This window comes from Oryctolagus cuniculus, chromosome 21, assembly GCF_964237555.1.
Source record: "Oryctolagus cuniculus chromosome 21, mOryCun1.1, whole genome shotgun sequence".
NCBI classification, from domain to species: domain Eukaryota; kingdom Metazoa; phylum Chordata; class Mammalia; order Lagomorpha; family Leporidae; genus Oryctolagus; species Oryctolagus cuniculus.
The window spans coordinates 20261860-20284410 of NC_091452.1; the positions used below are offsets into that span (position 1 = coordinate 20261860).

The following is a 22551-nucleotide window of genomic DNA, read 5'->3' on the forward strand; positions in this document are numbered from 1 at the left end:
CGCGCCGCGATGGCGTCACAGGTTCATGGCGGCGGTGGACGAGTGGGAGACTGCGGCTCCGCGGAGGAGGCGCTCAGGCGCGCGGCGACCGCGGGCACGGGCGGTGGCGGCGGCGGCGGCCGGGAGTCCCGAGGCGGGGCTCGAGGCAGACCCTGGAGTCGTGCTTCGTCGCCTCCGGGAGGCTGAGTGAGTGGGAGGCCGGCCCTGGTTCTGATGATCCCCGCGTGCGGGGGCACCGCCGCACCTCCGTCTTCCTCTCCGTAAAGCAGGGCCGCACTGCGCGCCCTGTAAGCGGTGCTGGGGGGCGGGGTTCCCCCGGGGCACGGAGCGCGTGGCGTGGCGGGGCCGGGGCGGAGTACGCGCTCAGCAAAGACGGCCATTCCTGGTGCTGTGGGTGCGATGGCTTGGACTTGGGCAGGTGGTAGACCCCGCGCCTCTGCCGTCTGCTTTGTGAGCCTGGGGTACAAATAGCAGTCACCTAGGATTATTTGGGGGGCCTGTGAGCTTTCTTGTGGAGAGGGAGAAATAGAGGTCTTCCACCCGCTGGTTCATTCCCCAAATGGCCACAATGGCCAGGGCCCTGCCAGGGGGCAGCCAGGAGCTTCTTCTGGGTCTCTCACGCGAGTGTGGAGGTCCAGGCATTTGGGCCATCTTCTTCTGCTTTCCTGGCTGCATTAGCAGGGAGCTGGATCGAAAGTGGAGCAGCTGGGACTCGAACCGGCGTCCATATGGGAAGTCCGCACTGCAGGTGGTGGCTTTATGTGCTACCCCAGGGCGTGGGCCCCTGTTGTTTAGGGTTACTACTTTTGTTTGCAGTCTTGCAGCTCTAGTTAGCCTTTCTGCATCTCAGCCTCTGAAGGGCCATCAGAAAGGAGAGCAAATAGGCTGCTTCTGTGTGCTCCTCTCCTCTGGAATCAGGGGCGAGAGGCAGTGGGGACCCAGAAGTTACCTCTGAATAGCAGGTGGCGGCCTGAGAAAGAAACAGCAGGACTAAGATGTTGGAGGGTGCCTGTGAGAGTGTCTGTGTATTTGGGGAAGGGGGGGCTTGGAGAACTCTGAAGTCGCTTCTCCTAACCCTTGACCTTGGACCTCTTTCCCCAACGTCCACATCATCTCCCAGGAGCTCCCTGCTTCTCCTGGCGCCCCTGAGTGTGGTGTGGTCGACCCACCGCGAGGACAGAGGGGCCTGGCACTGGACGGGCTGACCAGAGCGCTCCTTTGCCCTCCGTGGGGGATGTGGGGGCAGCCTTCGGGCAGATTTTTACTCTTCCCTTCTGTTCCCTATGGCCTTCCGGCCTACTAAATACTGTCCCTGGCTTGAGGCGTGTCCGTCCGTCCAAATCCCATTCCCTTTAAGTCCACCGTTGATGTTGTTTTGCTCCGGCAGTTTGGAAAGCAGTTGACTAGAAAGCAAGCCCAGGTGCTTGGCGTTGGTGTCTTGGACTCTGCCGCTTTGCACTGTGGCCTCACGCCGAGTGGTGACCGTTTAACCTCCCCTCCCCCCAACCCTTGTGCTAGATGGGATTCTCCCCCCCATTTCAGCGCTGAGGCAGTTATGGCTCTGAGAGCCGAGTCTGAGCCCGCAGCCGTCCACTGAGCTGCATCCCTGTGTGCGCTGGGGACCAAGGATACGGAACAGGCCGAGACCTGACCCTGGTGATCAGGGTCGCTGTCCAGGAGGCCTCCCTGAGCCCAGCAGCATGTGCTCTGGCTCTGGCGTGTTCACCGACTCTGTTTGTAGCTTGCTGGGCTTGGGGGGCCTGGCACGGTCGGGGAGGTGAGCCTTGTAAAGGCTGGGAGACCACCGCAGTTTTTCTCTCCGCAGGGGAGACCTGCTCCTCTCGGACTTCTGGAGTTCAGCACTAGGTGAGTCCCCCCTGCCGTGGGGAGGGCCGGAGGACTGGGGAGAGCCCTGAAAGGGAACAAGGGAGGACTCCGATTCCCCCGAGAGGCATTTTGCTTCCCAGAATGGTGTAGGTGCCGGGTTCCAGTTCTGCCTGCCGCCTCACAGCTGACACCCACTTCCTTACCTGTGACATAGGGGATAACATGCATATCCTGCAGTGCCATTCTGAGAACTAAGTGCCTGTCTAGTGCTTAAAACTGTGCTGCCTGCTGCCTAGCAGGAGACCTTAGTGTCATCGTTACTGAACCTTAACATCCCTCTGCTCTGTGTCCTCGATGTTACAGCTGTAGACAGTTCTAGTCTCTCCCGACTGTGTGGCCTTGTAGTTATACAGGGAGTGACTAGACCATAGCTATCTTCATTGGTGAATGTTTACGTTTTGCCTTTATCCTTGATCATTACACCTAACTTCACAATGAACACCTTCCGTGTAAGGTGTTTACCAAATAGAGGGTGACTTTAGGATATATTCCTGGCACCAGAATTCAGTGAGAGGTGGTAGCCAGCGTGCTCTCCATTGTCAGCTTCTCCAGAAAGCTTTTGGTAGCAAGGACCTCAAGAGCCAATTCCTTCGTGGATCAGTTTCTAGCAGGAGTGGGTGTCTTACTTAACAATCTGTCTGCTGATCTGATAAGTGGCCTTTTTGTATGGCATGCGATTTTTCAACTAAATTAATGACCAGTGTGAAAAAGGCAGACAGTAGCCTTTTCTTTGAGCTTTTTATAATTAAATACTCCTATTCCTTTTTTTTTTTTTTAAAGGTCTTTGTTTACTTGAAAGGGAGAGTTAGAGAGAAAGAAAAAGGGGTATTGCTGGTTCACTCCCCAAATGGCTGCAACAGGCAGGATTGGGCCAGGCCAAAGTCAGGAGCCTGGAACTCCATCCCTGTCTCCCATGTGGGTGCAGGGGCCCGAGGACTCGGCCATCCTCCGCTGCTTTCCTAGGTGCGTTACCAGGGAGCTGGATCGGAAGTGGAGCAGCCAGGACTGGAACCCGCGCTTGAAACATTGCAGGCAGCAGCTTACCCACTGTGCTGCACCAGTCCCTCCCACTCCCGTTCATAGTGATTTTGAGAGCTCTCCTCCATTGTTTGTTGTAATAAAAAGCAGGTGTTTCACTGAGGGCCCACCTTTACCCTACATCAGAGTGGCTTCCCATTCAAGTTCAGATGGAAGCCTGTTTTGTTTAGCTGGAAGCCTTCTTTGGGTTTGAGGCCGTGGGAGCCCTTCTGTTTGTGGTGGGTGTGGCGGCACGGCCCAGGACATGCGGCCGTGAGGCCAGCAGAGTGGAGGCCCCTGACCTCATGTTCCCTTTCTCACGGGGTCTCGGGACTTGGGTGTGGGGTGACTTGCGCACGCCCTCTGACCCCATCTGGGGCTGCTCTTCCAGACACTGTCAACAGGTGTCTTACAAAACATCGGGAGCAACTGGAGGCCCCGGTGGGGTCTCTCTCTGGAGCCCTGGGAAGGCTGCATCTGGCTGAGTCAGCCGTGGCCCCTGGCTCTGCGCCGGCAGACGCGGTGGCCCCTGGAGCCTGCCAGCTCAAGTGTGTGTGCTACGGCCTCGGCAGCTTTGCCACGTGTGTCGTAGCGAGAAACCAGCTAGCGTTTTTGCTCCTCCTCCTGGAAAAGTGCCAGGTAAAGTTTCGGATTCATCCTCACCCTCACGCCCCTGGTCTCACCCTGAGCGCGCACAGACGCTTGCACTGAACTAGTCGTCTTCCCTTTCAGATCCCCAGAAGTCACTGCTGGGTGTATGACCCTCTGTTCAGCCCACTTGAAATTGCAGTTCTGAACCGCCTCGGTGTGGCTGTTCTGAGCGAGAACGAGGTGCGTGTTTCCGGGAAGTGGAAGGGGAGGGCCAGGCAAACGCTGACCACGCTGGACCCTGGCTCTGCCCGTGGAGGGGCTGGCTTGGAAATGGTGGACACTCCTCGCCACTGCTTGCCTGCCCTTCCCCGTGCTGTGCTCTGTGGCTCGTCCAATACCTCCGTGTTGGCGTGTGTTGGGCTCATCAGGAAAACGTGAATTTCACACACACAGTGTGACCCTGGTCCAGTCAGGAACAAAAGGGATGGGACAGGCTTTCCCCCTGGACTGGAGCACCCACAGCTCCCGGCCGTGATGTGGACAAAGCCCCTGCGTCCCCCAGATAGCTGGGATTTGCTGTTTGAACCCTGCAGCTCACAAGCACAGGGCTGCAGCCGCTTCAAACACACCTGTGCATTTTGTTTTGTGTTATTTGGGGACTATAGGACGTTCCCAACCTTCATCAGACTGCTGAGTAAGCGACCATGCGATGAGGTCCAGCCGAGAGAGGCCCCACTCCCCGGTAGTGGCCAGCTCCAAAAAGTCTGTAGCTTCGCTCAGGTCAGCTTTGCCTGTGCTTGCTCTGTGCCAGACAGGGAACTTCTGGGAGACCAAGAGAAACTCAGTCCCTGTCTTCAGGGGCCCCATGGTCCCATCAGAGCATGTGGCCTGTTAACCACAGATGATGGATGTCAGTCAAGTGGCACCGCGTCCCCGGAGCTGCGGCAGGGGTCCTGGTCTGAGCTGGGATCTGCAGGCCCGCCAGGGATCTGCCCAGGCTGCAGGATCAGGCCTGTGCGCCCCTTGGGCAGAGCCAGCGCTGGCTCCGCCCCTGGCAGTCTAATCTAAGCAAAGCTGCCAGGGAGAGAGGCGGCCAGGGGCAGGCAGGTGCCTACCAGAAAAGAGCCTGCTGTTCCCTGCCCAGGGGTTTGCCTGCAGACCCGTGATTCTTGGGAGGGGGTGACTGCCCCCCGGGGGACAGCTGAAGGGGCCGCACTTTGACGGGGCTCTGCAATGACGAAGTGGGCAGGATTCCAAATGCCATACGTGGGGACCACGACTGCCTTACCCAACTGTGGGATCTCCACACGCCTCTGAGGTCCGTGTAGAGATCACAGCCCTGGGCAGTGGGTGTCTTCTGTCCCTCCTCTCCCCCGCGTGCTGTTCACACCTGCCGCTGCTGTGCCCAGGAAGGAAAGCGGAGTGTTGCTGGCGAGCCCACCCTCTTCTACATGGTGCACTGTGGGACGGCCTTGTACAACAACCTCTTGTGGAGGAACTGGTCTGTGGACGCGCTTTCCAAGATGCTCATCATCGGCAACAGCTTCACGGGGCTGCAGGAAAGGTGAGCCCAAGGCCGGGCCCAGGGCGACACCTGCATCCCCCCAGACAGCCCCCAGCGGCCTGCTTCTCCGTGTGCGTTCCCCACTCAGGCATGCTTCTCCGCAGGGGCCTGGGGAGGAGGCCATCCAGAGAGGTCAGCAGGCTCTAACCAGTATCACCTCCCTGCCCTTATGCACACAAGTGTTTCTAAAGACGGGGGAAGGTAGCCGCTGCTGCCTAGGGCCCCACACCCTGTGTCCGAGTCACTCCCGTCTCAGCGAGGCGGGCAGGACACAGGGCTCGCTGGTTGGCCTCTCTCACGTCCCCAGTGGTTCTCTAACGTCTTACTACACTGAAGGCATCCAGTGTCCCGTGTCTGATGTCAAACAGGACCACTCTTCCACCTGGTAATCAGGGCTCCTTTATTTGCAGGTTGTTGACAAGGACCCTGCAGAAGAGCTACTCCTACATTGCGAAGGTATCTGTCTGAACACAGACAAGGGAGTGACATGTCACTGCTGTCACCGTGCTGGCAGCTCCCTCCCTCATCCGGGGGTTCTGCTGACCATCCCTGCCCCTCAGGGGCACCGTCCAGCACGTCCACTGGCCTAGGGGTTTCCCCATTCATTGCACAAAAACATTCCAATCAGATTCCTTGTTTCGTAAGACTTAAAATGGAATGGAAGCCAGAGCAGTGGGGCGTGACCGTGACCATTCAGTTTGTGTGTTCCAATGTTTGCCCAGGTCCTGAAGGGACTGGAGGAGCTGGAGTTCGCCCAGACGGCCCAGTACGTGGACACCTTTAACGACACTGCTGTCCACTGGTTCCCTGTGCAGAAGCTACAGCAGCTCTCCACGGAGGTCTGGACGTTCCGGGAAGAACCCGAGTATCAGGACTGCGAGGACCTGGAGATCATCAGGAAGGAGAGACGGAAGAGCCCGCAGCCCCTGAGCTGAGCTCCCTGGCAGGCACGCGGTGTGAGCGGAGGCACACGCTGCCAGGGACCACAGGGCTGGCCGCTGTGAAGGGCAGGCCGAGGGCCCCTTTCTTGGCAGCCCAGGAAGCGCCTCCACAGGGCCGTCCGATTTCGAGGACGCATGGCGTTCGAGAGCAGGTGAGGCACATGTGAGGCAGCGTGGCTGTGTCTTCTGTCCTGGAGCCTGGCACAGTGTGCAGCGTCTCCAGTGACTACGGAAGGCACCCTTCCTGGAGCACTCCACTGCCGCTGATGCCTGCACGCCGCCTACTTGGCCATGTCGATCAGGCTCTGCAGTGAGGTGGGCACCCAGGTCTTCTCGCCCTGCACGAAGACCACCCCGCGGTCGATGTAGATCACGATGCGGCCGAAGGTGTAGAGCTGCTTCCCCTCGTGCCGCTTCCCGATGACGGGCATGAAGACGATGTTGTGCTCCTCGGCCTTGGTCTCGATGAGGTCCTTAAAGTTCATGGGCACCGAGCTGGCAGCCGCGCCGATGCCCCGCTGGGCCATGTTCTCGGCCTCACGGCGCTCCTGCATGGCCTCGTACTGGAAGTCCTTCCTCCGCTCCGTGTGGGTGAGGTAGGCGATGTTCTCCCGTGCGCCTGGCTGCATGTAGGCGCCTGTGGGGAGGGGAAGGCGGTCAGGACCTGACACCCTGGCCTCGGGGTGCCACAGCGCCTGTGACTCACAAGGGCACTGAAGCACCCTCACAGAGGAGATACGCAGCTTGGGGCTGGGGGCAGCGGTTTACAGACAGCTGGCCGTCGTCATGTAAGACTGTTTGCCAATATCAAAGAACCAGAGATTATGGGCTGTCCTGAGTAAAAATGGGCTTTAGCCTTTCAGGGCTGGAAACCTTGGCAGTCATTAGCCGGGAACCCATTCCCATCTTCCTTTGTAGTTTCCATCCTGCACTGCCAAACATGCACCACCGTCCAAGACCCTGAAAGCCCTGGCCCACTTCAACCCTCTCCTGCAGGGCTCTGCCTTGGGAGAATGTCACATGTGCTGGGGCAGCAGAGACATGGGTGTTTAGGGGGTAAGGCGGGACCACAATGCCAAGTGCTGGGGGGGGGCACCGACAGGGAGCAGTCCTGGGAACATGGGCAGGGCATCTGGGGAAGTTCCTGGAGAGCACGGAAATGGACACAGCCCTTGGCGGCCTGGGGAGGCGCAAGAAGTGTGGACGCGTGGCTGCCTCATTAAACAGTGTATTTACGTAACCTACAGCTCCACGTGTCTGCATGTAATAAGCTAGAGGTAAAGACACGGCAGGCCCAGCTGCCACCCTCGAGCTGGGCGACCCTGCACAGCTCTGGCCTCACTGAGCGTATGTGTGAAACAGACTCGTGTCCCAGTACACTGCTGGGAGTTGGTGAGCTGGCTTTGAGATGTCAGCTCCTAAATGTGGGCCTGCACACCTCCTTCACCTGGAATCTAACACAGGACCGACCTAGAACCAGGGAGCTCTGCCAGATGCCAAAGCCACACTGACTCCTACCCCCTGCTGAGCACCCTGCACAAACTTGAGCTCACCGAAGCCCCACTGTAACCAATCAAGTAGTCTACTGTTACCAGTAATGACCATGGGACTGAGACGAAGTGAAGCTCCCACCAAGCGTCAGCCTGTCTGTCCCAGGCCCTGCCCAGGACTGGCTGGGAGAGAGGGCCTGTCAGGGGCTTACACCGCCCTGAGTCAGACCCACATGGTCCTGGTCCTGCTCGTCTCCATTCAGGGAGACGCCCCTCCTGGTCTCGGTGGGGGTGGGCAGTGTCTGCAGGAGGGAACAGTGACCTGGGGTTCAGGCAGCCTACGGGACCAGAACACCAGGTGTGCGCCATCTGTGCGCTCAGAAACCTGCACGGGGCCAGGAGCCTTCGCTTACCAACGTTCGAGGACACTGCCCTGTTCATGATGTCAAGGGCTTCGTTGAATTTGTCCTTGACGGACGGATGCGCCAGCACCTGGTCTGAGAACATGGACTTCCAGCCCAGGTACCACTTGGTGATCTCCTCGTAATTTGGGCTGTTACTGAGCCAGGAGCACAGCACCTGCCGAGAACAAACAGGAAACTTAGATCCACAGAGGCAAACGAATGGGGCAGAATTACCAAGCGGGCCGCTGGTTCTGATGGGATCCTGGCCCTGTGAGCTGTGGGAGCCGAACAGCCTGGAACGTGAGAGTGTGGCTGGGGAAGTCAAACTGGCAGCTCCGTGTCCTGGCCACCATGTCCATCCCCCTGGGGGGCCACAGTCCCCACGGAGCTGCTGAGAGCAGCAGCCACGACTCAGCCCATGGTGCCCTCAGCCAGGCCTGCATGGAAAGGAAGCGCCGGCCCCGGCCCGAGCACACACCTGCAGCCACTTGGGGAAGAAGTGCTTCTCGAGGAGCCCCACGAGGCTGGAGACGGAGATCATGCCCTCCCAGTCGATCACCCAGTAGAAGGCATCCATGTGCTGCTGGTGGGGGTTGATGACCAACTCGCCCAGACACATTCCTGCAAGAGACAGCCTGGCTCGGAGGGGGCTCGGCTCCTGCGAGGCCGCAGCAGCCACGGTGAATCCCCGCCAAGCTGCCCGGCCGACCGTTCCCAAAGATCACTTTGAAGCCTTGATGTAACAATTCTTAAAAGGCGTCTTCTTCTCTAACCCAGAACAAACTCATATTTAGCATGAAATCCCACAAAAGCTTGAGAACACCGACAGCCCAGCCAAGGCCAGTGCTCGGGAAGTGCACAGGGCACCCCGAGTCCAGCACCGCCCCTGCAGACACGGCAGAGGACCCCGCGAGGTTACGTTCGGCCCCTGCACACACGGCACGGTTCTCACAGCGAGAAATTACATGTGCTACGCATTTCCACGCACTCAGAGGCCAGGGCAGCAAAGCCACCGGATACACAGAGAAGGCGTGTGGCCCGTGTCCTCACCCAGCTTGGGCACTATGTTCTTGACCATGAAGGCCTCCCAGGAGCCGGGGGTGAAGACGTCCTTCCAGGGCTGCAGGATGAGCTTGGCGGAGGAGTCGCTGGGGTGCCACTTCTGCAGCGCGCTGGACAGCTTGCTGCGGATGGGCGAATAGAGCGGCTCCAGCCGGGCCTGCATGAGCGGCAGCCACGGGTGGATCCAGGAGTGGATGGGGACGGTGTCCGTCAGTGGGTTCCAGTTCTCCACCTGCGGATGAGTGGGGAGACGCGCTTCAGAGAGTGTGGGGCGGCTGTCTGACACCCGGCGGACTTAAAGGCAAGCGCTGGTCCTGGGGGAGGAGGCCTGGCACTCTCCTGGCCAAGGGCCAAAGCCTTCTGCATGTGGATGGAGGACATGGTCTCATGGGCAACTCTGTTTCCCCACAGACGCTGACCCAAACACGGCCATGCATCTGTGATAAATCTGACAATGGCACAGTTCTAACTGTGCAGAATGGGCAGAAAGCACTGCCCCGGGGCAGGGGGTGTGGGGGCAAAGCGGAGAAGAGGGCGGGGCTGACAGCACGGGACGACAGCCACGCCGGCAGGGCCTGCTCAGTCCAGACGTCCCCGTGGTGCCGAGGTAACGAGCAGAAATGCTGGCCAGCCCCCTGGGCACCGGCGAGGGCCCACCTCCTTCTGCAGCTTGGGGAAGATGAGCTGGTCCAGGATGTTGTCCAGGACCCACGCGGGGATGATGTGCACCCAGCTGTCCAGGAAGTCCACCATCGGGTCACAGTTCCGCGGCTGCCACTGGTTGACGATGTTTCGGACAAAAGGCATCCAGACCTCCCATATCAACCTGTGGGGAGAGGCAGGGGCGGGCGGTGAAGTGCTCAGGACACTCGTCACCGCCCGCCCCCAAGAGAAGGGAGAAGACCCAGCAGGGAAAGCCGTTAGCCCCAGGAAACCGCGCTGGTCAGCCGGGCCCGCCTCTGGGCGTGCTCTGGCTGTCTGCACCTGCTCATGTCCTCGGGGATGTTCGCCGCCAGGCAGGGCAGCTTCAGGACCACAGGGCCCCTGCAGGCCACTTTCCCCCCAGAGTCCCCCCACAGCTGACGTCTGTCTCCGGGTCACAGCTTAAATGTCGCCTCTCTGGGGGAGGGGCTGGCCCCTGCTCCTCTCCGTCACTGTGAACAGTAAGCACCCTATGTCTGCACTTTCCCATCTGTCCTCTGCCCTGTGCACTGTACTGCAGACGGGGGCTGCTCCTGAGTGTGCCCAGCACCTGGCACACGCGTTGACCCAAAGCCAGCTGAATCCGTCGATGCTCCTGGGCCTCCCCCGGGCCCAGGGGCCAGCAGCAGGAGCGTGGAGCCCCACCCGCAGTACCTGTGGAAGGCTTCTCCTGAGAGGTCCTGCCCCCCCCCCCCCGCCCCGGGCCCTGGGTCCAGGGGCCAGCAGCAGGAGGGCCGAGCCCCGCCCGCAGTACCTGTGGAAGGCGTCCGCCGAGAGGTCCTGCCCGCCGTGGGACAGGAGCTGGTCATTCTCCAGGAGGCTTTTCCACTTGGAGATGATCTCGGTTCCGTACGTGCAGTCCTAGGAGGAAGGAGCAGCTGAGGGGCAGGGCCAAGCAGCCCCGGGCCCTCGGCCCAGCCTCCCCCGACGAGGGCGAGGGCGGGCAAGGCTGGGCTCCACGGCGACTCACCTTGAGGGGGTCCCAGTCCTTGAAGTAGTCCTTCATGAGCGGGTAGACGATGGCCACGGCGAGGTCCACGCGGTCGGACATCCTGTACTCCTCGTAGTACTTGTCCTGCAGGGTCTGGAAGACGCGGGCGCACTCGTCCAGCGTGAGCGGGTTGCTGCAGGCCGGCTGCAGGCGCCGTGCGCACTGCTCCACCAGCTCCAGCACCTTGCTGAGGTTGGCGATGGCGCGCTCCTCGTGCTCCAGCACCTCGGCCATCTTGTCGAGCTCGTGCGACAGGTTCACCACCATGTCCCGCTCGTACTGCAGCTGCCGGTCGTTCTGGATGATCTCCTGCTCCGTGAGCTCGATCAGCAGCTGCAGGTTGTGCTCCAGCTCGGGCAGCGCGAAGCCGGGGGCCTTGGCCTCCTTGCCCGGCACGGGCGGCGGCTGGGCCTGCAGGGGCAGCCCCTCGTCGGGCACGCTGTGCTTGTGGCTGATCTGGCTGTAGCTGTAGTAGACCTTCTGCTCCCGGCCCGTCATGTCTATGACCTGGGGGAACGGGGGGAGGCAGAGGGGCGTGGGTCAGCAGGTGGCTAAGCCTGGCCGAGAGTGAGAGCCACGCCACTCGGCAGAGCCGCAGCGGGCAGTGTTTGATAAAGTGGGGTCCGCGCAGTACTAGACTGAGGAGACTCAGGGACAAAACAAACGACGCAGCAAGCGGTTTAGGCTGCATCCCTTAGAACAAGCTGGACAGAGGATTCTTGGGAAAGCTGAGGAAACTTCAATGGGAACTGAGGACCAGTGATGCAAAAGTGATCTGACTGGAAAAGCAGAGGCTGTACTGTGTACACACCAGGCCCTGATGGCAGCAGGCAGTAAAACATCTCACTCTGCTGAAACACACTCGTGCGCATGGAAGCATCGAGAAACATGGACAGGGACGTGCGGTAAGGAGCTAGCACCTGCTCACGTTAGGTCAGGAACTCCCTGCGGCGGTTCAACTGCTACCTGGGACACCCTCATCTCCTAGAGTGTCTGAGTTCAAGTCCAGGTTCTGATTCTAATTCTAGCTTCCAGCTAATGCACACCCTGGGGAAGCACTGGGTGTGACGGGGGCGTGACCTGGGTCACCACCTCTGTGTGTTGGGGGTGTGACCTGGGTCACCACCGCTTTATGTGATGGGGGCATGACGTGGGTGACCACCACTGTGTGTTGGGGGCATGACCTGGGTCACCACCACTGTGTGTTGGGGGCGTGACCTGGGTCACCACCGCTGTATGTGATGGGGGCATGACGTGGGTGACCACCACTGTGTGTGATGGGGCCGTGACCAAGGTCACCACCACTGTGTGTGAGGGGGCCGTGACCAAGGTCACCACCACTGTGTGTGATGGGGCCGTGACCAAGGTCACCACCACTGTGACGGGGGCGTGACCTGGGTCACCTCTACTATGTGTGACGGGGGCGTGACCTGGGTCACCCCACTGTGTGTGATGGGAGTGTGACCAAGGTCACCACCACTGTGTGTGATGGGAGTGTGACCAAGGTCACCACCACTGTGTATGACGAGGATGTGACCTGGGTCACCACTGCTGTGATGGGGATGTGACCAAGGTCATCACCCCTTGCCGTGAGGAACAACTGACGGAGTGTAACTGGATGATCATACTAAACCTAGAGTAACGAGAGCAGCGTGGCACTGTCATGGGCCACAGTAGGAGCGCTGCCCTCTCCACGCACGAGGCCCTGAAGCCCCCAGGAAGCTCAGGGATAGGCAGTGAGGGGCGGCCTCTGGGCTGTGGGACTGCTTTCTGTGGTTCCTGAACCCGATGTCCGGAGCCCCGTACCTTGACCTGCGAAATCTCCTTCTGGGGAGCACTGAGTTTCTTGCTGACCCTGCCCTTGGCCTTCAGCTCTTCCACCGTCTTATAGGAGTATTTGGGCTTCTTCTTGCTTCCGCTGGGGTCTTTCCTCCACTGGCTCAGCTCCTTCTGAAACTCCTAAACCCCAGGGAAACCACTGGTCACACAGGAAACAGCACTTCCCACAGCCTGTGGGACGAAGACCACTGACACCACAGGGCAGCCTCTCACGTTCACCCCAACTCCACACCAAGGCTGTGACGCTGCAGCCACCCAGCCTCTTACAGACAATGAGGCTCGGAAGGCGGGGCAGCAGCCCCGTGCTGCTGGGAGATCCAGAGATAAGGCCACCCCGCTGGGCATCACTGTGGGCAGGCTCTGCTGGTGTGAAACTGAGCGCGTGCGAAACTCAGAAATGCAACAGGAAGGACTTCAGGAGTACCCCAAGCCTCGGTTCTGATTAAAATGATAAACAAGTCTCAAGGTGAGGATCCACTTGACACTCGGGTGTATAAAACCCCTCTGCAGGGAGATCTGAAGAGAAGTGAGGAAGCAAGCCGGCCTGAGGATGGCACGGCGCAGCCCTCAGAAGTTGACGGTGTGGCTGTCCCTCCACTTTTCTCACACTGGTTTACACACATAATTTATTTTCTCAGACACTATCTGGACGTCTGCTGGCTTTGGGGGAATCAGATCAGGCAATCCCAAGCTCGTGTTGTCATGGCAACAAGTGCCTAGCGCCGAACACGAACAGCGGCTTTCCACAAGTTACGTCCTCAGCTGTGTGCCCGAGTCCCCACCACCCCCTACAGCCTGGCACCTGGCTCGTGGCGTGCACGCCCGTCAGCTCTGAAGCCTGAGAGCCCGACTCAGACCTGTCACTTCCACACTGTCCAGCGTGTCCTTGCTCACGAGGAGGCTGGTGACGACACGAGCGAGGCGCTCCCCTGCGGCGCCTGCCTTCCCGCTCTCTGTGGAGAGCCGCCCCACCCCTTCTGTCAGCAGCACAGCTGCCAGCAGGTGGCTCCTCCTGCACTCTGGGTGAAACCCAAACGCCTCCAACCCCCGCCCCACCCCTCCCTGAGCCACATCTCAGTGGGACTCCTTCCTTCCTGAGATCAGAGATCACTTCCGTCCCAGCCTGTGCCTTACACTTGGGCCACGCCCCTTCCCTGCCCCTCCTGTCACCTCCTCGTCTCCAGCACAGCCTGCATCCCTAAGCACGTGGAGCTGCTGGCTTACTGTGTGTCTCCATCCAACGGGCTCGAAGCCCAGCCCGGACAGCACGAGGCCTGACAGAACGCAGGAGCAGTCGGCCGCCCGCCACGGCACAGGACACCGAGGCCTGCCTTCCACTCACCTCCTCGGCTTCTTCTTCCGAGTCCACCACGGGGAAGTCCTGCAGGGACTGCGTGGTCCGCTCCGAGCCGTAGGCCCCCACGGCTCCCTTGCCCTTCCTCTGTTTGGCTTCGATGGGGTTTATGATGCCTGTCGATTGTCAGAAGACAGAGAGCTCAGACGGCAGCAATTCATGTGAATAAACCACTCGGGGATGTCAAGCAGCCTTGCCCTCAACAGGCAGCACGGTCCCCAGCAAGGAGAGCCCTGCCCTGCCCAGGCCCAGGCCATTGGAAACGTCCAGCACTTATGTGATCACACAACAGCCTGCTGACCTCACGTAACTCATGTCCCAACCAGAGGCTTGCACCGTGGATGGGAGAAAGCACAAATCACTTATCACAGAGAGCGCCGGCACACTCGATTCCCCGCTTCACTCCTCTGGAAGCTTCCATCAGGCAAAGTGCAGGGATTCAGACAACATGTACCCACGGACTCTGAAGTACAGGTGCACTTCATGGAGATGTGGCGTTTATTTATGTGAAAGACAGAGAATGACACATCTTCCATCCACTGGCTTCCTCCCCAGTTGGCTGCGACGGCTAAGACAGGGCCAGGCCAAGGCCAGGAGCCTGAAACTCCACCTGGGTCTCGCACGTGGATGGCAGCAGGGGCCCAGGGACTTGGGTCACCTTTTGCAGCTTTCCCAGGCACATTGGCAGAGAGCTGGGCTGGAAGTGGAGCAGCCAGGACACGTGGGATGCCAGTGTTGCAAGCAGAGGCTTACCCCTGCCCCACAACGGCAGCCCAAGATGCGGCACAAGACGCCGCCCCTGCTGCACTTCTTAGCTGATGTCCCCACACTGAGCTTTTCAGAAACACACTGAAGCCCCAGAAATACTCGTGCAGGTTGTTTCTCTCATAAAAGGATTTAGACAGGATTACAACTTTTCAAAAACTGCTCCCCTCCCTGCTTCCCACCTAGCGCTGGGGAAGTCTCACTCTTCCTCCCGGTCACCAGCCCTGCCTCACTCATGCTCGTGTTCTCAACACAACACAGATTTACGCCAACTACTAAAAAGAGACTGGAATTGGAACCACAGGCTTCACTCTTAATTACACCCTCGGTCACTGCCCGGGGAAAAGTTCTTGCAGGAAGAATCCAACTGCTTACTAGGGTGGTTGTGCAACCCAGGAAATGCGAACGTGCGACAGGGGCTGCGTCACAGTGGGGTGGGCTGTGCACCTGTGCTACAGACTATGTCGCAGTGGGGTGGGCTGCGCACCTGTGCTACAGGCCGCGTTGCAGTGGGGTGGGCTGCAAACCTGTGCTACAGGCTGTGTTGCAGTGGGGCGTCTCAGGGCTGACTCAGCAAACCACTTCAGGCAGAATCCAAGGTTCTAGGCGGATTTTTCAATGCTGGCAACCCATTCACTTTTCAGAAACACGAGTCAGGCCAACACAGAAGGCTGTCTGCACCCTGCACCCCTTCTCCTCCTGCTAGGACGCATGCTGTGTCTAGGGCGAGTTTTGATAAGGAGAGGGCGCTGAGAGCAGCACGCCCTGTGCTGGCGGAGCCGAGGAGAGCCGAGACACAGCAGTGCCCGCCACAGGGCGCGGCCTCGGCGGGCGGGCTGGGGCGGCGCGGTACCTTGTGCGTTCTTCCCGAGGCCCCTGCCGGGCACGTAGCCCATCTTCTGAAGAAGCTTCTGCCCAATCCCTTTCGTGTGCCTTTCCCAGCTGCCGAAGTCCATGAACGACTTGGTTCCTCCTGCAAAGCCTTTCTGGCTGGGCTTAAAATTGCCCCCCTGCAGAGAACAAAGGCCAGAGCTTGACTGCAGGGAAAGGAAGGAGAAAGCGGCAAAGTCCGAGGAAGCCTGGCCCTGGGAAAGCAGCCCGGCAGTTACAGGGCACCGGGGCAGGTGTCTGCGCTGCGCCAGGATGCAGAGACGCGGCGCGCCCACGCCTCACGCACCTGCGGCCACAGAAACCCACGTGACCAGGTCCCCCTGCCAGGAGAGGCCACCGCGGCCCAGCCCCGCGACAGAGACTCTACCGTCTTTAGCTTCTTGGGGCCCAGATCCTTCGGAAGCTCCTCCTGCTTTCCAGGCTTCTCTTCGTCCTCAGAGTCGTCCAGCTCCGCCTCCTCCGCTGCCCCCTTCTTGAGCCCAGCGCTGATGAAGTTGACCGGCGCAGAGTAGTCCCGGGGGCTGTGGGCAGACACCGAGACCAGGGGTGAAGGCTCCTCCACAGCCGCCCTGCCCAGACCCCGGCCTGCGCCAGGAGGTGGCCCCCACGGAACACATCTGAGGAGCAAACGTCTGCCTCAGAAAGTTCATGGCAAGAGGGAATTCAGGGAAAAGTTTATTTTCACACACACACACACACACACACACAAACCCTGAAATGTATGCATAATTTTTATAATATTCATTTTCCATGAATATTTTCAATCTCCTCATGTATCAGAATATCAACACTGCTTGAAAGGATTTATTTATCTGTTTAAAGGCAGAGTTACAGAGAAAGAGACACAGAGGAGAGATCTTCTATCTGCTGGTTCCCTTCCTAGATGGCCCCAACAGCCAAGCCGAAGCCAGGAGTTTCACCTGTATCTCCCACATGGGTGGCCGGGACCCAAGTACTTAGGCCATCTGCTGCTGCTTTCCCAAGCGCATTAGCAGGGAGCTGGATTAGAAGTGCAGCAGCCAGGAGTTGAACTGGCACCCAAATGGGATGCTGGTGTCGCAGGCAGCGGCTTAACCCACTGTACCATAAATGCCGGCCCTAACACTTAACATTTTTTAAACTGACATGTTCAATTCAGATCTATCACTAAAGGGTACACAATGCCAATACAGAGCTATTATAAATTCCCAATATGCAGGGTGGGTGTCTGGTCAGTGGTTAAGATGGCTGCATCCCACACCGGAGAGCTGGGTTTGCTGATCACTCCCAGCTCCAGATTCCACCTTCCTGCTAGTGCAGCTCCTAGAAGGCAACAGTGACCAGAGTTCCTATCCTTTCACCCCACGGGAGACCGGAGTGAGGTCCTCACAGCTGGCCTGTGCCTGGCCCAACTCCTGGTCATTACAGGCACTGGGGAGTGAAGTAGAGGAAGGCAGCTCTCTCTGTGCATCTCTGCCTTGCAAAGAAAAAAAAATTAAAGAAAATTAAGGGTTGTTCTATAAGTAAAAAACTAATCCTATTTTCATTTTACATTAAAAAATTAATTTAGCTCAAAAAGCATTTGTTCCAAATACAATTTTAAGGACAAAATCAAAAGAGTAGAAATTTTGATAAAGTCATAATAAGTGAAATCCAAGGTTATCTGAATGTAAAGTATATTAACAACTATGTTAATCAAGCTCAGAAGCAGTTCATATCCACTATGTGTATATGAGAATGAAAACTAAGAAAGCATAGGAGAGAGCTGTGAGTGAGCTGTGCTCCGTGAGCCCTGAGCTAGAACACCCGGGACAGCTGTGAATGAGCTGTGCTCTGTGAGCCCTGACCTAGAAACCCGGGACAGCTGTGAATGAGCTGTGCTCTGTGAGCCCTGAGCTAGAACCCGGGACAGCTGTGAATGAGCTGTGCTCTGTGAGCCCTGAGCTAGAACACCCAGGACAGCTGTGAATGAGCTGTGCTCCGTGAGCCCTGAGCTACAACACCCGGGACAGCTGTGAATGAGCTGTGCTCCGTGAGCCCTGACCTAGAACACCCGGGACAGCTGTGAATGAGCTGTGCTCCGTGAGCCCCGAGCTACAACACCCGGGACAGCTGTGAATGAGCTGTGCTCCGTGAGCCCCGAGCTACAACACCCGGGACAGCTGTGAATGAGCTGTGCTCCATGAGCCCCGAGCTAGACACCCGGGACAGCTGTGAATGAGCTGTGCTCCGTGAGCCCCGAGCTACAACACCCAGGACAGCTGTGAATGAGCTGTGCTCCGTGAGCCCTGAGCTAGAACACCCGGGACAGCTGTGAATGAGCTGTGCTCCGTGAGCCCCGAGCTACAACACCCAGGACAGCTGTGAATGAGCTGTGCTCCGTGAGCCCTGAGCTAGAACACCCGGGACAGCTGTGAATGAGCTGTGCTCCGTGAGCCCTGAGCTAGAACACCCGGGACAGCTGTGAATGAGCTGTGCTCCGTGAGCCCTGAGCTAGAACACCCGGGACAGCTGTGAATGAGCTGTGCTCCGTGAGCCCTGAGCTAGAACACCCGGGACAGCTGTGAATGAGCTGTGCTCCGTGAGCCCTGAGCTAGAACACCCGGGACAGCTGTGAATGAGCTGTGCTCCGTGAGCCCTGAGCTAGAACACCCGGGACAGCTGTGAATGAGCTGTGCTCCGTGAGCCCTGAGCTAGAACCCGGGACAGCTGTGAATGAGCTGTGCTCTGTGAGCCCTGAGCTAGAACACCTGGGACAGCTGTGAATGAGCTGTGCTCCGTGAGCCCCGACTACTTCCGACCAGCACTCACAGCCGGCCGCTAACCTCTGGTCCCTTCCTCCGTTAGCCTGAAGCTCATTTATTTCCATTGTTTACTTAAAGGAATAGAGTGGGGAGAAAAATCCAAGGAAAACCCCAGGCAATACTACAAAATGGGGTGAGCCCTACAAAACGACCAGCCGCGTCACTCAACATCCCCGGGGCAGTGTGCACCGAGGGACCTTTTCCCTAAAAGACGCAGTATCTGAGTGCCCAGGAGCCCGACCTCCAGTCAGAGAGGTCCAGCTTGCAAAGCTAGCACAGCTTCTGCCTCGGCACGAGACCCCTGGCTTCAGTTCCTTGACCTGTAAGATGGGGTGAGAATGGTTCCTCTCCTCCCAAGACCCGGCTTGTGAAGTCCCCAGAAGCAAGCAGGCAGCGCATGCGGGCTCTAACTGCAGCAGGATGAATTCTTGATCCCGACGCATCTCCACCCAGTCTGAGACCTCCCTACGATGCCAGGAGGCTGAGCTGAACCCCACCCCCGCCCCCGAAGCCTCCTCTGTGAAAAGGCCATGTCGCAATGGGCTGGGACCGCGGGCCACAGCAGGGGTGCAGAGACAGCCCCGTCAGCCACACACTGGTCGAGTAGCTGCAGCCCACACACCCGTGAAGGGGGCTTCTCAAATATAACCCCCCCAACCCTTCTCATACCGTGCTCCCCTTCCTCTCGCTGCTCCAGCCCCCAAACCTTCCTGATCCGTGTGGGTCTCCTGCAGCCCCCGCCAAGGGCCTCTGCGTGCTCACACCTCTCCCACCACCCCGCAGCCTAGGGTCACTTGTCCAGAAACATCCTCCCTGGCCCCCGGAAGACGTCAAGCACCCTTCCAGGCTTCTGTGCTCTCCTCCATAACCCTAATCCCGGTCCCAGAGTTCAGTGGTCCAGGCCTGTCTCCATGCACTGGAGTCTAGACTCCAGGAAGCCAAGCGCTGGGTCCACAGCACAAGGCCTGGACCACAGGAACTGCTTGGAAGCAGGACTGCCGGTGAAACAGTGAACGAGCAGCACTCCGGCCTCGGGAGGAAGCTGCTGTCCCAGCCTAGGGACTCCCTCCAGAAGGCCAGGAGAGGCGGCCACCTGTTGGGTCCCCTCCCCACCCCTCCCCTCCATGAGACGAGGGCAAGCTGCCCGGGGCCAGGCAGTACCGTTTGCCTCCGAAGCTGGGCCTCTCGTCGTCCGAGTCGTGCTCCGCCCACACTCCGTAGGTGGCCTCCTCCTTGGTCTGCCAGTGGCGCTGCCGGTTGGGGTTGAACTCGTTCTGCAGATCCCAGTCGGTGATCTCGAAGTTCTCCCGCTCATCGTCGTCGTCATCCACACGGCCTTCGCCATCCCGATACAGGTGGGACAGCGACATGGCCCGTCACTGAAGGGACAGAAAGGGCACGGCGTCTGCTAGGTCCTGGGGGCAGCAGGAAGATTCTCGCTGCCCCCAGAGCTTCCTCCAAATTCCAAGTCCGTCAGGACCAGTGTTACCAGTCAATGAAGCAGAAACTGGAGGTGTGGGTTAGAAAGCGGTCGGCCCTAACACGGGTGAAACAGGAGACAAGTTCCAGGGCCATGCGACTCAAGGTCACTCCCTGCCCTCACCAATGCCATAAACACGGCACACATGTACACATGCACGGATACACGCATGGACATGCAAACACACCTCCCGGCCTTCCACGCATCACTGCCTCAGAAACTGGGCGGACCTCTTCTGGGGTCCCAGATGCCACTATTTTTTAATGTAACTGTTTGGGAAAGAGGTATCGCTCCACCCCTGGCCGTCCCAGGGGGACTCCCTCGCCCCTCCCAGTATGCTTTCTGAAACATCACTTGACAAGACTCAGAGACGCCTGCTCTTCCAAAACACGGATCTCTTCCTTCGAGCCGGAAGGCTGCAGGAATTACGATTACATAACTCAGTAAGGTATCTGTGGGTCAGAACAGGGAACCCACTTCTGGGAGGTGGAGCTGTCTAAACTTGAAATCGACAGCTGTCGCGGCCCTGAGTGTGGGGAGCAATTCGGACTATACTGTTACTGGAATTAAGATTTATTCTATGCATCTGCTCTCCCACAATATGGCGCTGGGAGAGAAGTAAACAGCTTCTACCCAGCTGCCTTTCACCAACTTGACAAGCTGCAGGAGCTGCTCCTGATTGGAGGAGAGCGGCGTGCTCGGCGTGTGGGCAGCCGAGTTGGGATTGGCGGAGGAGGACTATATAGGAGGAGAGAGACGGCATAGTGGTGTGGGTTGGTTGGAGAGTGCGTTGGAGAGTTCGCGGGGAAGTTCGTTACTTCGTTCTTTCTCATTTCTCTCTACTCATTCTTGCTTTGGGAGTTTGCTGTTTACTTATTCTTACTTTACTATAGAAAGGACTTGTAAAAAAAGGGAACAACAAGCGCCCGGTCCGGTGCGGCTCCTCCGCGTGCGGAGGAGCAGCACCTGAGCAGTGCTTTGCAAGGAGGATTCCCTAGGAGGATGCTTAACGCGCACACAGCTCCTCCCCAAGTCCCATCGTTAGGTTCATCACCATCACGACAGCCCTGCTAAGACCGCAGCCCGAGTTCAAATCCCACCTCCGCCAGTCGCACAGCGCCAGGCACGTCGCGCCGCACAGTGAGGGTGGCTGTGGCCTGCGTGTAGCAGGAGCGCCAAGCAGGGACAGGAAGCTCACTGCTTCCACGGGCAGCTCCGACAGCAGGCACGCCGGGGGAGGTGGGGGAGCAGAGGGTCCCCGTGTTCTCGGAGAGCGGGTCCCAGAGACGTGGGATTACAGAATGCCGCCGCTTCCGAGGGCACGGGGCACGATATTCCCAAGAGCAGCGGCGAGTAGGGGTCCTCACCGGGCGCTCAAGCCGGCCGGGGTCAACGTTAAGACCCTTCTTAAAGGTACCGCCGACGCCTCCATGCAGAAAGGTAAGTAAAATGAGGTTCGAAGACGTTAAAAGCAACTTGCCCTGGGGGCGCCCTGCTGGCCGGCCTCACAACCCGAAGCTAGAACTCCAACTTCTGTCTCTCCTGCGTTCTAAGCTTCGCGGAGGCGGCTCCGGTTCCCAACCCCGCGGCCCGAAGTGATCGCCACCGGGACCGCCCCGCGCCGGGCTCCCACATTGCTGCGGGCAAAATGGAATCCCACCCGGGCTTGGCCGAGGCCCGCCTTCCCCGACCCGAGTCCCCCGTCCCGCGGCCCGGCCTCGCTCACGTCTCGGAGGCGGTCCAGCGAACCAAACAGCTTCACACTCCGCGCAAGTAGAACGCCGCTCTGGTGGCCGGACCCCGGATGTGGCTAGGCCGGCGCGCCGGAAATGACGTAGGCCACAGCGGAAGTGGCTCGCCGGTTGCCATGGCAGGGAGGCGCCACAACGGGTTTGGCCCCAGAGGGGCAGGCTGGGTAACCAAAAATGAAGAAGCCGATTGGCAGGGCCGGGAGTAATTGGAAAGTGACTTTTCGGTCGTGTGGGCCTCCCCGTCGCGCCTGCTTCGCCCCGCGACGCCCAGCCTATGGCGACTGGTGTGGCGGGCGCTGAGCCACGTTGGCCTGACAAGCCTCCTCTGCTGTCTGTGATTCTTTTTTTTTTTTTTTTTTTTGACAGGCAGAGTGGATAGTGAGAGAGAGAGACAGAGAGAAAGGTCTTCCTTTTGCCATTGGTTCACCCTCCAATGGCCGCTGTGCTGCGGCCGGGGCACCGCGCTGATCCAAAGCCAGGAGCCAGGTACTTATCCTGGTCTCCCATGGGGTGCAGGGCCCAAGCACTTGGGCCATCCTCCACTGCACTCCCTGGCCACAGCAGAGAGCTGGCCTGGAAGAGGAGCAACTGGGACAGAATCCGGCTCCCCGACCGGGACTAGAACCCGGTGTGCCGGCGCCGCAAGGCGGAGGATTAGCCTAGTGAGCCGTAGCGCCGGCCTTGTCTGTGATTCTAAATCTGCGACATGGGGCTGGGGCACTGGCTCGGAGGACCGCTGTGAGGAGACTGGAGGGAACCAGGGACGTGGCGATCATCGACTGAGAACAGTGAAGTCAGGACCGCGCCGTGACCGGCGCGCCGCGGGGAGCGCATGGCAGGCGGGCACGGATTCCAGAGTCCCCGAGTGTTCTCTCCGGGAACAGTGAGACCAGCTCACTTGCTCACTCATGTGGTTAAAAAGGGCTGAGTGCCTGCACTCGCAAAGGACTCGATGAACAAAAGAGGCGTGACCCGGGCTCCTCCCGGGGGAGCTGTCAGCGGCCGGGGACGCTGCGTGGACCTTGAGGACACACACGTG

General features: G+C 59.1%; 2 protein-coding genes across 5 annotated transcripts; one reads left to right on the forward strand and one right to left on the reverse strand.

The window, feature by feature from the left end:
• Positions 1–2: 2 nt before the first annotated feature.
• On the forward strand, positions 3–7240 carry SRRD (SRR1 domain containing). Its single transcript, XM_008274612.4, has 7 exons — positions 3–186; positions 1826–1866; positions 3296–3543; positions 3637–3735; positions 4905–5059; positions 5470–5515; positions 5782–7240. The coding sequence occupies exons 1-7, from the start codon at positions 26–28 to the stop codon at positions 5992–5994; spliced, it is 963 nt and encodes a 320-aa protein (XP_008272834.4). The 5' UTR covers positions 3–25; the 3' UTR covers positions 5995–7240.
• TFIP11 (tuftelin interacting protein 11) lies at positions 5436–21602 on the reverse strand. 4 transcript variants are annotated; one of them, XM_070065681.1, is made up of 13 exons: positions 21488–21602; positions 19443–19660; positions 15866–16019; positions 15461–15617; positions 13831–13958; positions 12456–12608; positions 10629–11156; positions 10413–10519; positions 9614–9782; positions 8945–9188; positions 8373–8515; positions 7904–8069; positions 5436–6637 (listed from the first exon to the last, which is right to left on the reverse strand). In XM_070065681.1, exons 2-13 carry the CDS (start codon positions 19649–19651, stop codon positions 6282–6284), a joined length of 2514 nt encoding a protein of 837 aa, XP_069921782.1. In that variant the 5' UTR covers positions 19652–19660; positions 21488–21602; the 3' UTR covers positions 5436–6281.
• Positions 21603–22551: the final 949 nt, after the last annotated feature.

Coding starts and splice junctions, on each gene's coding strand:
- SRRD (XM_008274612.4), top strand. CDS start 26: ATGGCGGCGGTGGACGAGTGGGAGACTGCGGCTCCGCGGAGGAGGCGC. Junction 1,867..3,295: donor CTTCTGGAGTTCAGCACTAG/GTGAGTCCCCCC, acceptor CTGCTCTTCCAG/ACACTGTCAACAGGTGTCTT. Junction 3,544..3,636: donor TCCTCCTGGAAAAGTGCCAG/GTAAAGTTTCGG, acceptor CTTCCCTTTCAG/ATCCCCAGAAGTCACTGCTG.
- TFIP11 (XM_070065681.1), bottom strand. CDS start 19,651: ATGTCGCTGTCCCACCTGTATCGGGATGGCGAAGGCCGTGTGGATGAC. Junction 9,783..10,412: donor TCGGCGGACGCCTTCCACAG/GTACTGCGGGCG, acceptor CTCTCCCCACAG/GTTGATATGGGAGGTCTGGA. Junction 8,516..8,944: donor GAACATAGTGCCCAAGCTGG/GTGAGGACACGG, acceptor TGTCTCTTGCAG/GAATGTGTCTGGGCGAGTTG.